At 40.8% G+C, this 12906-nt stretch overlaps 1 protein-coding gene across 2 annotated transcripts in view; it reads left to right on the top strand.

Moving 5' to 3' along the window:
- LOC103146379 (glucosidase 2 subunit beta-like) overlaps positions 1 to 12906 on the top strand; it is a 66578-nt gene that overhangs the window by 39555 nt on the left and 14117 nt on the right. The window contains exons 5-6 of one of the 2 annotated variants that reach the window (XM_016677500.1): positions 5442 to 5541; positions 9580 to 10875. In XM_016677500.1, coding sequence (XP_016532986.1) covers positions 5442 to 5541; positions 9580 to 9717 — 238 coding nt within the window. In that variant the 3' untranslated portion in view covers positions 9718 to 10875. Of the gene's footprint in view, positions 1 to 5441; positions 5542 to 9579; positions 10876 to 12906 lie in introns of those variants that run through there. The other variant, XM_016677499.1, reaches the window with a different exon arrangement.

Genomic DNA, 12906 nt, shown 5'->3' with positions numbered 1-12906 from the left:
TGCTCAGTGTCTGTCAGGAGGTGTTGATGAAATGTACATCCTTAGCTTTTTTTTTTTTTTTTCTATCACCACATGAAATTGCTTTGGCCTTGAAAGTGAAAGAAAATGTGTGCCACCGATGTTTTTATAGCAACCGTGTGGGTCAAGGTGATGTATGTGAGAGAAATACTTGAGTGTTTGTTGTGAAAAACAAAACCTTTAACCTGTTTTCCGAACATGTAACTGGCAGACCTACAGCAAGTACAGTACATTTATTTGAACGCCATTTTACAGTTCTCTATTCTATTGTTCAGAAAAGTGTAAAGGTAGAGAAATAGCAATCATAAATGCAGTGTTTGTGAATCTGAAAAAGAAAAGAAAAAAAGAAAACCCAGCTCTGGCTGCATGTGCCCTTCACATGTTCCTGTGCGTATGAATTATTCATGAAGGCGCTGGGCACAGTGGGCGGCAGGAGGGCGAGAGCAGCATCGGCGCCTGGCACAGTGATGACATCACCCGGGATCGTCTCAGAGCGCCACTCTCTGATTGGTGACCCGACGAGAGTGGCAGAGGTTCAGCCGTCCTCTGCACCGCTGGGGTTACGTGAACGGGCGTTTTCTGGGGCGTGGGGGAGGGGGAACGAGAGAGGGGTGCGAGTTGGCTCGCTGAAATCATCCAGCAGCTCTAAAATGACTCTCTCCACCTTCCGGAACGTTGCCGTGTCTCATGTTGTAAATGATTAGCACATTAGCAGCCTAGTGAGCAGACTAACCTGCTGCACCAGACCCCTTGTTAGAGCAGTGAAAAGCATAGCTTTTCACTGCTTTATTGCAGCGCTGGCTAATGAGTGGATGCTATGGTGGGAAGGTGAAAGGAAAGAGCTTAGACTTTACACAGCCTAAAGAAGGTTGACATTACGTTTCAGTAGCTGCTACTGGAGAACGGTCGTCTGAGTTAATTCAATTAGTTTCTTTTTTTTTTTTGTTATGGGTCGCATGGGGCAGACAGTCTATCGCGACTCGGTGAATCATACAGCATCAACTCGCCACACCTGAGGATCTGGAGGTTGTTAAGGGGGCTTGCTGAAGTTCTGAGTAACAGGATGGGGAAGAAAAGGGACTTTGAATGTGACGCGGTTGTTGATGTCAGAGTATTACACAAACTGCTAATCTACTGGGATTTTCACACACCAGAAACAAAAAAAAAAAGAGAAAACATCCAATTAGCAGCAGTCGGGTGGATGGAAATGCCCCGTTGATCTCAAAGGTCAGAGGAGAACGGGCAGACTTGTTTGTGATAATAGAAGTGATTCAGTAGCTCATTACAACCAGTGTATGCGGAATACCTTCACTGTACGCACTCTGAAGTCGAACCTCGAAGCCGACAGCATGCAGAACAACAAATAGTGCCTTGCTAGTCTGCTAAGAACACAAAACCGTGGCTACGGCTCACGCAGTCTTGCAACAATTACTCAATAACAGATTTGAAAACAGTTGTCCTGTCCAATGAGTTTGATTTCAGCTGCAACAACAAAGAACGGCATAAAAGCATGGATCCACCCTGCATTGTAATCAATGGTTCAGACTGGTGCTGGCACTGCAACCGTTCAGTATTGTATTCAACTCCAGCACTTTTAAATATGCCTCTTTTTTACGCGGTTTCCCTGTGTTTTGGCACAATCGTGAACTTTAAAACAATTGCAAATTATAATACTTAAATCAAACCGGGCAGAAACTCTACATCTGACGTATCATTTCTTTTTTATTTAAGGCAGTACGCGTTCACACAAGCGCATATAACGGCGGTGCTTTTCTCAGTCTGAAGAAACAAGCTTCAGTGAGTTTACATCAGCTTAACAAACATCCCAGACATTACTGAAGGCAAACGAGCAGATTTATGCTGGGTTCATTTGAGGCCACCGTTATGTTTGCTGCTTCTTCGAGTTCTGCTCCTCGTCTTTTTCTCAGGCGAACACCCGGAGACTAAAATCCCCACAAACATCAACACAAAGCAGAAATTTTGCCCCAGTTCCCCTCCCCGCCTCGGCATCTTCAGGGTGTTTTAACACCAGAGCGGGGTTGTCCAAACGATAATTGCTTCTGAAAGGTTGATTTGTGGCTGTAGCAGAGGGGGCAGCTCTCCTTTCAGCGTTGAGCGAGATTAGCAGTGGATCTCCAGGACTTATCACTCGAGGCGTTGGGATTAGCGCAACGATGAAGTTTAAAACAGAATCGGTGGTCACCATGGCGTTTTAAAGGAAGCGAGAGAAGCTTAAATCAGCTCAAGCTATTATTAGAAGAAGAGGAGCTAATCAGCTTTTTTAATGGTAATTACCCTTCATCAGGATTAGACTATTTCATTTTTAATCTTTTTTTTTTTTTTTAGTTCTAAATCAGTGTTTAGACATTAAAAACAAAAAAAAATGTAAATGAGACCTTTCACTTACAAACAGTATTTATCAGGATTCATTAATTTAACCCTGGAGGTAATACTGCAGATACAACAAATTTAATGTTGTGATTTAATCAAAACTCAATCTGCTTTTGTCAATCGAAATCACACCTTAGTAATTCAGAGGAAAACTAAATGAGATTGGCTGCTTAATGTGCGTAGTGGTCCTGTTTTTACTCAATGTATAGATAATAGGGTTAGCTGGTTGGATGTGATTCTTATTACAGGTTTAACTTTGATGGACGGTGCATTTCATGCCATTAAGGAAGGGCAGATAACAGAATGAATCTCCATCCAGATGTCTGTAAATAAGATTCTCTGTGTTTTACACCCCAAACGATGAGTTTCTTTAATATTCGCCATCACTTAATCGTTAAAAAGGAAGCCTGCATTTCGTAGCCTGCTTCTTTTTCCACATTGTGGGATGGACTAGAACAAGTTTCCCCAACCCAGTCTACAAAAATATGAAAAAAATTTACATTTCCAAACAGTTCTTCCTACTTGTTGTCTAATTTATGTTGTTCCCACGTTTCTTTTTTTAATTATCTTTCTTTCTTCTCTCTCTCTTCCTCCATCCCTCGTATCTCTCTGATCAAATCTCTTCTATAAACGCCAAAATTAGATTATTAGCTGAAACACAGCGAAGGAAGCCTGAAAGAGATCAACTCCTCAGCGACACTGGTTGTCTTTTTGCCGACTGAAACCGAGGTCGTTCGTCTGGCGTTTTATGGAGCGCAGACAAAATGTCGCCCTCGCCCGTCGTTCCGATAGAGATGCTTGGCATTAAGTGGGGTGACCAGACGGGGTGGGGTGGATGAGTCCCTGCAGACGTGGGTGCAAATGAGAACATTCAGACGGTGGACCGGATGAGTTAGGGAATCTGATCCTGCTGTTACAAGTGCAGGCAAGCATGACTTGTGTCAGGGATGCAGCTTAGAGCCAAACTGTGACAAATTGGATGAGAAAATGAAGTTGTCACTGAACCCAGGGGGTCCATCGTGCAAAGCCGGGGCGGCGGCGGGGGGTTACATGGTCTGACAGCAGGTCAGACTAACACATAGTGATGATAGGCACCCTAATCTTATCCAATTTAACAATAAGACCCCATGTATTCTTGTGTTGATGGTGTTAATAACTAGTAGAGAAAAAAACAACTGCAGACTGACTTTGGAAAATGGCCTGCCAATACCAAGCCTAGGTGGGTATTATTACAGGGAATGATCCATCGATAACTTCCCATCTCATGAGTCCGAAAGACCGGTGTGTTGGCCACATCCCAGCGATAACTCAGCTCCTAATTGACAGCGTCCGCGCTTCCTCCCAGGCCACACAAGGGGCGGCAGAGCGAGCGCAGAGGCGAACGGAGGAAGAGTAACGGCGGCGAAGCTCGGGGAACGGTTGGACGAGGAGGCGCGAAGGTGACACACAAGAGATCGCCGGTCAACCAGCCTGAAAAGCCGAAGCACCGGAGCTTTCTGCGCTCACCTTGACAGCAATCCGTTTAAAAGCATCCCGGTGCCAACAGGGTGCTAAAACCCCAATCAGACCTGCTGAAAGGGAAGAAAAGGCGAGGCACTCGGACCCCGCCGGCGTCCACTCGTGTGAGCAATTCACCTCCGACTGACCCGCTCGGGTTTTTTAAATAAGCTGCGTGCATCGTGAAGAGCACCACAGCTACGTGGAAAAGCCCAAAGACAGCCGTGGGTCTGTAAAAGCAAAGGAGTGTTTTTTTTGTTTTTTTTTGTTTGTTTGTTTTGTTTTTCTAAAAGAGGAGATCATGTTTGGACTCATCAAGGTCAAATGAGTAGTAAATGATATTTCTGAAATCTTCCTAGATACAGCTCAATAAAATCTGATCATGTCAGATATCAGCTTGAGCAAAATACTCACAGTATGCCAATGGTATGAGCTTTGCAGTATTTTACTGAGATTGTATGTAATATTAAAGCAAAAGAAAAAAAAAATATATATATACATATTTTTTTTTTGCTTTTTATATTTTTTTAAAAGTGCAGCTTCAGATTAGCCTTTTTATTTAGTCTGTAAAATATTTGAATGACCATCAATAAAACAAGTGAAGTCATAAAGCAAATTGCCATTCTTAGTATTAAAATCCCTGAAAAAACAGAGTGGATTTTGCTGCCTTATTCCCTCATGAAGGGGTCAGTGGAGGCACGTAGATCAGCTGTTGCAGCTTTGCGAAAGAACTGGCAACAGTGTGGATGGCACTTACGCAAATGAACAGTAAAGTTCTTCTAATATTTTCTTATAGCTCCTTATCCCAATGATTAATGGGCGGCTGGAAAAAGACGGCATAAAGGTCTGCAAGAGAGTCAGACGAAGATTGATCTCATTCTTTGTGCTCTGCCTTCACTATTTCAGATAAAAAGTAGTCGCTATAGTTGAAATTGAGATTAGCACACACACACACAAAAAAAAAGAAAAAGTGTCTTACCCTAACTAAATCAGCCAAGCTGGCTGCAATTATTACCTTAATTAAGATATTGAGGCTTAGCAAGCAGATCAGAGAAAGTCAGAAAACATAATGAAAGTGCATATGTCGACGCAACGTTGGACGGCTTTCGCTGGCACCCTGGTCTGGTTTCCGTTCTTCCCTGGAAATATTTGGTGAGAGTATAATTAGCTGGCGATGGGCTCTCATCCGAGACTGGTATCGACGTGCCCCTCCTGTGTGTGGTTGCGCGCCGATCCAGCTCTGACAAAACAGTAATTAATATTTTCTCTCCATTGTGGAGCAAGAGAGGACGTTTGAGTAACAGTGCCAAAGAAGGGCACTGCCAAGCTCGCCATCTTGCCAGTTTTTTTTATTATTATTATCATTATTGTTATTTTAGCTGAAAGAAAAGTGTTTTTCCATGTGCCAACTGAGTGATGTTTAAAAAACAAAAAGAGATTCTCTCACTTTCTCTCAAGTGTTCTTTAAAGAACCACAGTGAAAGTCAGAAAAGATGCCCCAGTGGACTTTTTTTTTCTGTCACTTTTGGCTCCAGGTTGTGGGGGATGTGGGCAGGACCAGCAAAGAACCGCTACAGTCAGATGGTGTATGAGAACGGAGAGCCGTGCTGGCAAGGAGGATCTCGCACTACCTCTGTAAGTAAAGATCAACATGCAGCCCTGGCAAGCGCACCTGGTCCACGCAATCAAACTTTATGTGCTGCATTACTTCTGCTAATGTCAGTCCCTGTGACTTTTGGGGTCATGCTTCGTTCACGCGTTCTCTTGTTTACCTGCTTATTCATGAACTTGGACACAGATTTGATCAGATAAAACAATTAAATAGGTCACTAAAGTTCTCAGACATTTTGCTCAAAGATCCAAATGTGGTTGAGGAGAAGTTTTTCTTTTTTTTTTTTTATATAAACAGGTCAAACAATTTACAGAAAAACATGATAAAGCTTTGGCGTTTATTTGTAATAAATCTTAACTTAAACTTGAGCACTAAACCTACTTTTCATGTCTTAACAAATAAAGCAAGAGGCACAAAGTGAACATTAAAATAGCTGAGATAAAATGTATCAGTGCCTGAGATGGTTGTATTAGTCAAGCTTTTCAATTCTTCCTGTGCCAAATAAATAAATAAATAAATAAATCTTACCAAGTTCCTGATATTAAAAATTCACTGTCCAAAAAAACTGAAATGGTAGGATGCTTGCACACACCTCCAAATTGTGCATACAGTGATCTGAGAGGGAAGTGCTGAGTTAGCTAGGTGGTAGATGACATTCAAAAGAAGCTGTAGCATCATATTTAGTGAAGCGACAAAGGAAGTGGAAAGTAGTTTATACAGTTGCAACAAAAATGATGAAGAACAACTTCAAGCTTTGGAGCCTTTGTCCAGAAAGTGATTAAATGCCTGCCTGGTAGCGTTAAAAAGAGTTTTTTGCAAATTATGGGAAAACATTGAGGTTCAAATGTGACTCTTAAGCAATGGCATTTTGACTGTAGTACCAAGAAGGACGGTGGGGGAAAAAATATATGAGCCCTTACCTTCACATAGAATGAGTTTTTCCAAGCTTGCTGTTATCCAGCGATAGCAGTTTCTGGAGAATATAGTTTGATCTTAATCTGGAGTGAAAGGCTGAAGTGTTTTTTATGGTTTACCTAATTTTATCATATCTAGCCAACATTCTCAAGAAGCAAATCAGAATAGATGTTAGATGATTAAATGTAGTAAAAAAATAAATAAGTAAATAAAATGTAATTTTTTTTATTTATTTTTTTAAGGGAGGCCAAACAAGCTGCTATGTAGATGTTCCACAGCAGCATAACAAGTTATGGTGTTAATATAATCGCTACCGAAAGGGTAAAAACCAGAACGCATCTTCTTCAGAACAAAACATAAACCAGGGTCGGATTTTGAATTTATTTTAATGAGGGAAAACTGGAAGTGAAGAATCCTGCTTCAACCACAGAGGTGAAAAAGGTTCACTAATGAATGTTGCAAGGCTAAAATCCCCTTTAAGCATGAACACACTTGAATTAACGATGCAAATGGGACATGAACTGAGGGAGATAGCTAAACACAACAATGACATGAACCTCATAACGCCACATTAATAAAGGGCAGTTAGGAGATTTCTCTGCTTTCTACAAGGGTCTTGCTGCAAATCCAGCAATTAGCTCTTCATCAACCGTTTGAAAGGTTAACATTTTCATGGCTTCTCGCGTGGCCTCCCCAAAATCATCTTTTTTTTCTAATGCCGAATGATAAAAACAAACCTTGTTTTATGATCAGCGCCAGCGGTCCTCCGTTTGCATCCTCGTACATCTTCGTTTTCCCCACAAACACTCTTACAGTCTCTTTTACTATACGCATTTGCATGTTTTCCTTTTTTTTTCTTTGCCAGAATTTGCTCAATTAAATATGTAGCACATTTAATAGTCTCTGCTTCTTTTCCTCCCTTGCCCCCTTCTTCAGATCAGATCCCAGTGAACGTCGTTTGTAAATGTATGTACTCTAACCATCCAGGGGCCCCCTTTGAAAAGACTAAATTGAATTCCTTTGATACGACCCCCTAACCGTGTGCAGGCAGCATAGATGAAGACTCGTCAGAACTTGACGCTCATTATATCTGAAATGTCGAAAGTTAGCCTTGAATGGTGCTCCCTCTCTCTCTCTCACTCGGATGAACTAACGTTTCTTTTTTGCACCCAAGTAGGGGACCGGTGATGTATTGTTTTACTTGGGGTAATCCAAATTCAAGCACTGTGCAGTTAATCTTACCAGGTCTGTGGGGAAGGAGGGAAGTCAACTGTTTAATTTATTAATTAAATTCTCAGGCCAGGGCTGCGACACGTGAGCACCGACTACAACAACCCCAGATTGGTAACCAGCTGCTCTCACTGTGTGATAAATTGGGCCAGCGTACGTTTGTTCTCGACGCTCATTATATCCGAAATAATTTATAGAGACGTTCTTGTGTCAAAAAAAAAATCAGATGAGTATATTCAAAAGAAGTAGCTGGTTTCTTTTCTTTGTCCAATTTGATCAATGCAAAACGGTAAAGTCACAATCTAAAATGTGTGGTGATAAAGGACTTAGCTGCAATATTAGTGTAGTCAACCAGTTTGATAAAAGCAAAAAAGAAAACAAAAAATTGTCCGCGTCGCTAAGCTAGCTAGTAGGAAATGCATTCTCCTGTTCTTTTTCTATCTTTCGCCATCAAAATCATACTCGCTACATAAATACATAATGATTGGCTATGCTAATTCTGTCCTTAGCCTTAGCATGGCATGCTAAACCTAGCATGCTAAAGCTATAATTAGTTCTGCAGTACTCAAATTCAATGGCCTGTATTGTTAAGTTTAGATGAAAACTGTGAATATGTAAGATCCCCCTCTAAAAATGCTTGGAAATATTTAATTGGTTTAACAGTTCAAACAACAATTGTACCTTAATAAGCATTAAGGTGTAGCTGTGGAAACTGTCTTAGCACTGCCGCAGAAGCTAACATCCACAATATTTTCCTTTGCTCTTGGGGAATTATATATATTTTACTACTGCACTGTTCAAATCAATATTAAGACACTTCTTATCCCAAAAAAAATCTGCTTTTCAAAACATTACATTCAGAAAACTATAAGGAGAAAAACCTAAATTTGAAAAAGAAACATATTTGAGGAATAACCTCAAGATCGGTAATCCTGACAAGTTCTGATGATTTCAGTACTGACCTAAATCATCATCATCATGATTTTTACTCTTAGTGGAGCTGCCTGGGGCAATGTTCAATACTCTTCTACATATAACTCCTTATGAATCATAGCGACAACTAAGCAGCTCACAGATGTTTGCTAGTCAAACCATATGTTTTGAATCAATGTTGTTTTTATGTTTTCATGTTCAATTCTTTACGACAAGTAAAGCAAACAGTGGGACTAAAACGGATGTTTTTCCCGGAAAAAAAAAAAAACAGTGGGACTAAAACGGATGTTTTTCCCGAAAAAAAATATATATATTTGAATGTTGTTTTGTATGTCTGAGTCAGAACTCACATAAATTATGCACATTTTGTCTAACCAGGCAGAACAAAAACATTTAACATTTCTGTTGAACTAGATACTAGGTGACATAAAGGGGGGGAAAAAAAGTTTGTTTTCATTTTTATCCAAGAACTGAACAAAACTGAACCAGCAGCATAGCAATATCTGTCTGGTTCTTGCCTCAAATGATTGTTGTTAAACAAAGGGAAGTGTCTGCTGAAGACTCAGGATGATACGAGTGCTTCCTAAACCAACGGCAAAAAATATGTCATTCTTTGCTGTCTTGTGAAAGAGGTGAAACCGTTGGACCCATGGCGACTGTAATCACGTCACCTCCAGATCTGTTTGCTTGTGGGAAGACAGCAGTGATATTCCATTATCCCACAGCGATCCCCAAAGTACAGAGACAGCAGGAGGTTGCACTCGTGTTGGTTGCAGGCACTGGAACTGCCAGCATGCACTGTGAATATGTGAAATGCCCTAAAAGTCTTGTTTGCTTCCACCTTTTCCTAGCAGAATTGGGCAGCCGAGCGTCTTAGGTCGGCTCGCTTTGTGCGTTGAAACCATTAAAAGGCTCCCCGATTCGAGGAACAGCAGCTCTCGTCCCCACTTCACCTCGGATTCTCCTCCTCTGTGCTTTTCTAGGTCACTCTGACATGCGGAACGGAGACAGGCCTGCGATCGGTGAAGGAACCCAGCAAATGCCAGTACATCATGGACTTTGAGACTCCAGTGGCCTGTCAGCCGGTGCTGAAGCAGAGGGGCGTGCACAGCGAACTGTGACCTCCCCTTCCCTTTGCCGCCTTAGCCTGGAATAACTTGGACCCCTGCCCTTGTTGGCTTGCCCCACAGTGACAGGCCGGGGTCCTGAGGGTCCCCTCTGACATCTGTGTTGTCAGAACGTGTATACTTCCAAGCAAGTTTGACTGAGGTCAGAAAGTATTTTTTTTTTTTTTGTAATGATGTTCCATGAACACTTTTACTGTGGTTTGCATAGACTGTTACTTTGCTGTTTTATAACCATTCTGTGCTTCCATATAGCGATTACCGACACATTTCTGAGACAGGAACGTTTGTGAAACATTTCGGTTTCATTACCAAACAGAGCAATATTACAATAAATGATTTCATAAAGTCAGGCCAGTCAGGTTAATATAGTTGCGAATACAACCGCCTACTTTCGACGGTGGCTTTGTCTTTCTTCTCGATTGTAGAGTTCGCTTTATTATAGCCTTTATTTAATATTAGAAGAAGAAATCTTGATATATCGTCATACATGTATAAATAAAAGTTATATTTTAAAATCACCAAAAAGACCAAAATCAAAAAAGAAAAAAAAAGAGTGATAATCAGCAGACAGAATGTTATCAAGAGTTCAGTTTTTCTTTTCCCCGACTGAAATTTGTAGGATTTCCAGTCACTTTTAGTGAGTTTTAAAGTATCGATGCCAAAGTTTATGTTGAATCAGATGGGATGGCCGGATTGTAAATGTTAGATGTTTGGACAAGCGGCTGATGGATCATTTTAGCTCCAACTTTGGTTTGTGTAATTCTACTACCACACATTTATTTAGGTCAGATCTCTTAATATTAAAAATGAAAGAAACTGTCTAATTCAACATTAATTTAATGTACCTCTCTGTGTCAAGAGCTGACGAATCTGGTTTATTTAGCAGTAAACAAGACTTTTTGGTCTTCAGAGGCTCAAATATGTAAATCTGTTACTTATTTACATTTTTAAAAAGGCCTGGAGGCTGAGATCCAGCAGGGAAGGTCAGAAAGTATTCAGGAACGCACAAAAACTTCTCAGTATGTCCATCAGATGGTAAAGTTGTTGCAGTACTTTCCACTTACACTTGAGAAATGAAATATTTGTAACTGTATATTATAGAAAGTGATTACGTTACACATAATTGCTGTATTAAAGTTTTATTTCTAAACAGTTTCGTCCTTTTTCCATCGAATTTAAAATAATCTCACAGGGAGTTTTGAGTAGTTTACTTGTAAAAATGTACGTTTTCTGGAAATGTCACATGAGACTAAGAACTTGACTGGTAGGCTCATAGTTCCGTCTCCAATCCAACAAAATACTTTTGGCTCGTTAGAGCAAAGCCTGTGAGACAAGCCAACTCATCTAATACTGTCTGAGTTCATATGAGATTCCTACAACAATGGTCAAAAGTTTGTGTAGCTAGCTACTCGCCTTTGGGGAAGTGTTACAAAGAACAGAAGATAGCCATTGTTGTCAATTTTATTGCCCAGTGCTTTTACACGGACATGCCGGTTAAGCTGTAAATAAAGTAAAAACAAAACGTCAATATTCAATAAACACAAACTTAGACATATATTTGGGAGCTTGGCTTGACTTAACTAGCCGGTTATAAAGCAAAGTTCACTCTTAGAACACTTCAGTGCAGCAAACAACAGCTAGCATTTGGCTAATTAGCTCTAGCAAATTCACCAAGCGCACGCTTAGAACAGATAACGAAAAACTCATTTCTCACAGCTTACAGCACTAATATAACTCACCACGTTGGGCAACATTCATGAACAGCAGTAAGATATGATTTTATGGGAGATTCAGCTTGTTAGTTTCAGCTAACGGCAGCCTAAAGCACGCCACCTGGTCTGCCGTCAGTTTTCTTCCTCTACATTTCTTAATGTACGTGTCAATACAAAGCAACTATAGAGCCCCCTAGTGGGATGGGAGGAGTGAATCCAACAGGAAGCACTCTAACAGTTGAACGTGTCATGGGGCAAAGCCGGACATGTTGACTTCTGGGTTTCCCGAATTGACCTTTCACCTCTGCATCCAAATATTGACTAAATGGAAGAGAATTGGTCACTAGTGGTGAATAAATTGGTGAATAATCTGGCATCTAAACCTTATTGCTCAAAGTGAGTGTTTTTGAGAGTATTTGCACTGCTTTGATGGGGAGAGCGCTCCCATCAAAGATAAGGATAAGGACACAATGCCGAAGCTTGGGCTAGGAAAGCCTTGGTTTTAATTTTGCACTATCCCTAAGATTTAGATTTACGTAAAAGACAACTTTGAGATGTTTGATCATTTTATTTAATCTGTTTCATCCATTTTTTTTTTGTCCGTCCACTTTTCTCATCACACTGTGTTGGACGTTATGATGTCATAAGGTAGCTACAAAAAGTCCAAAGATTAGCTTTAAAAGACCTTCAAAAAACCCCGGGAAAACTATCAAGACCATTTTAAAAAATAAGAAAAATCTTCAGTTTAGTTGGAAAATTAAAGTGACGAGGGGTTGCCGGTTTCCTGCACACTCGCGCTATGTTGACATGCAATCTTTAAAGCCGTCTGCAATATTTTCAGACCTTCAGTTCTTATTCTATGCTGAATTTAACAGCTATTGATTTTCCAACATCCTTGCAGGCCAAGCAGTCTGCCTCTTCCCCGGCCTGCTGTCTGTGACGTTATGTAACAGATTGTAGGGGTTTCTGCAGCAGAGCCCTCTGCTCATTAAGGGGGAGCTAAATCAGCTGTCAGGTTTCCAATAGTCTGCCTGATATATTCCTGGCCTCTGGGGCAGCTGGGTGGCTGTTTGCCTGCTAGCAATGCAATAGCCCGAGGCCCTGCAACTCAGGAACTGCTGCTTTTTATTTATCTGGCCTCGGCTCTCATACACATGCTCTGTTTGATGGCGAGCCTAACCATTTGCCTTCACCTTCGATTTTCCAGAATAATAACGGCCCGTTTTGTTCAGGGAGCCGGCCAAATTGGATTTACCGCATCGCTCCCGAAAGCTTTCAAAAACGATATTGAGTTACGCAGAAAATGCAAAATATGGCGACGGGATCAGAGTTCAGATGTAAAGTGGGACAAAGGAACAAACTGTGGAAATTACACAAAATCTTTTCAATTATAATTATGGATAAAATGTAGCAATTACAATAGATTTACAGTTTTGAAATGAAGTCCCGGTAACACTTTATTTGAAGGGGG

Source organism: Poecilia formosa, unplaced genomic scaffold (genome assembly GCF_000485575.1).
Source record: "Poecilia formosa unplaced genomic scaffold, Poecilia_formosa-5.1.2 Scaffold157, whole genome shotgun sequence".
Taxonomy (NCBI): domain Eukaryota; kingdom Metazoa; phylum Chordata; class Actinopteri; order Cyprinodontiformes; family Poeciliidae; genus Poecilia; species Poecilia formosa.
The sequence above is the reverse complement of the archived record's forward strand: the minus strand, read 5'-3'. Positions and strand labels throughout refer to the sequence as shown.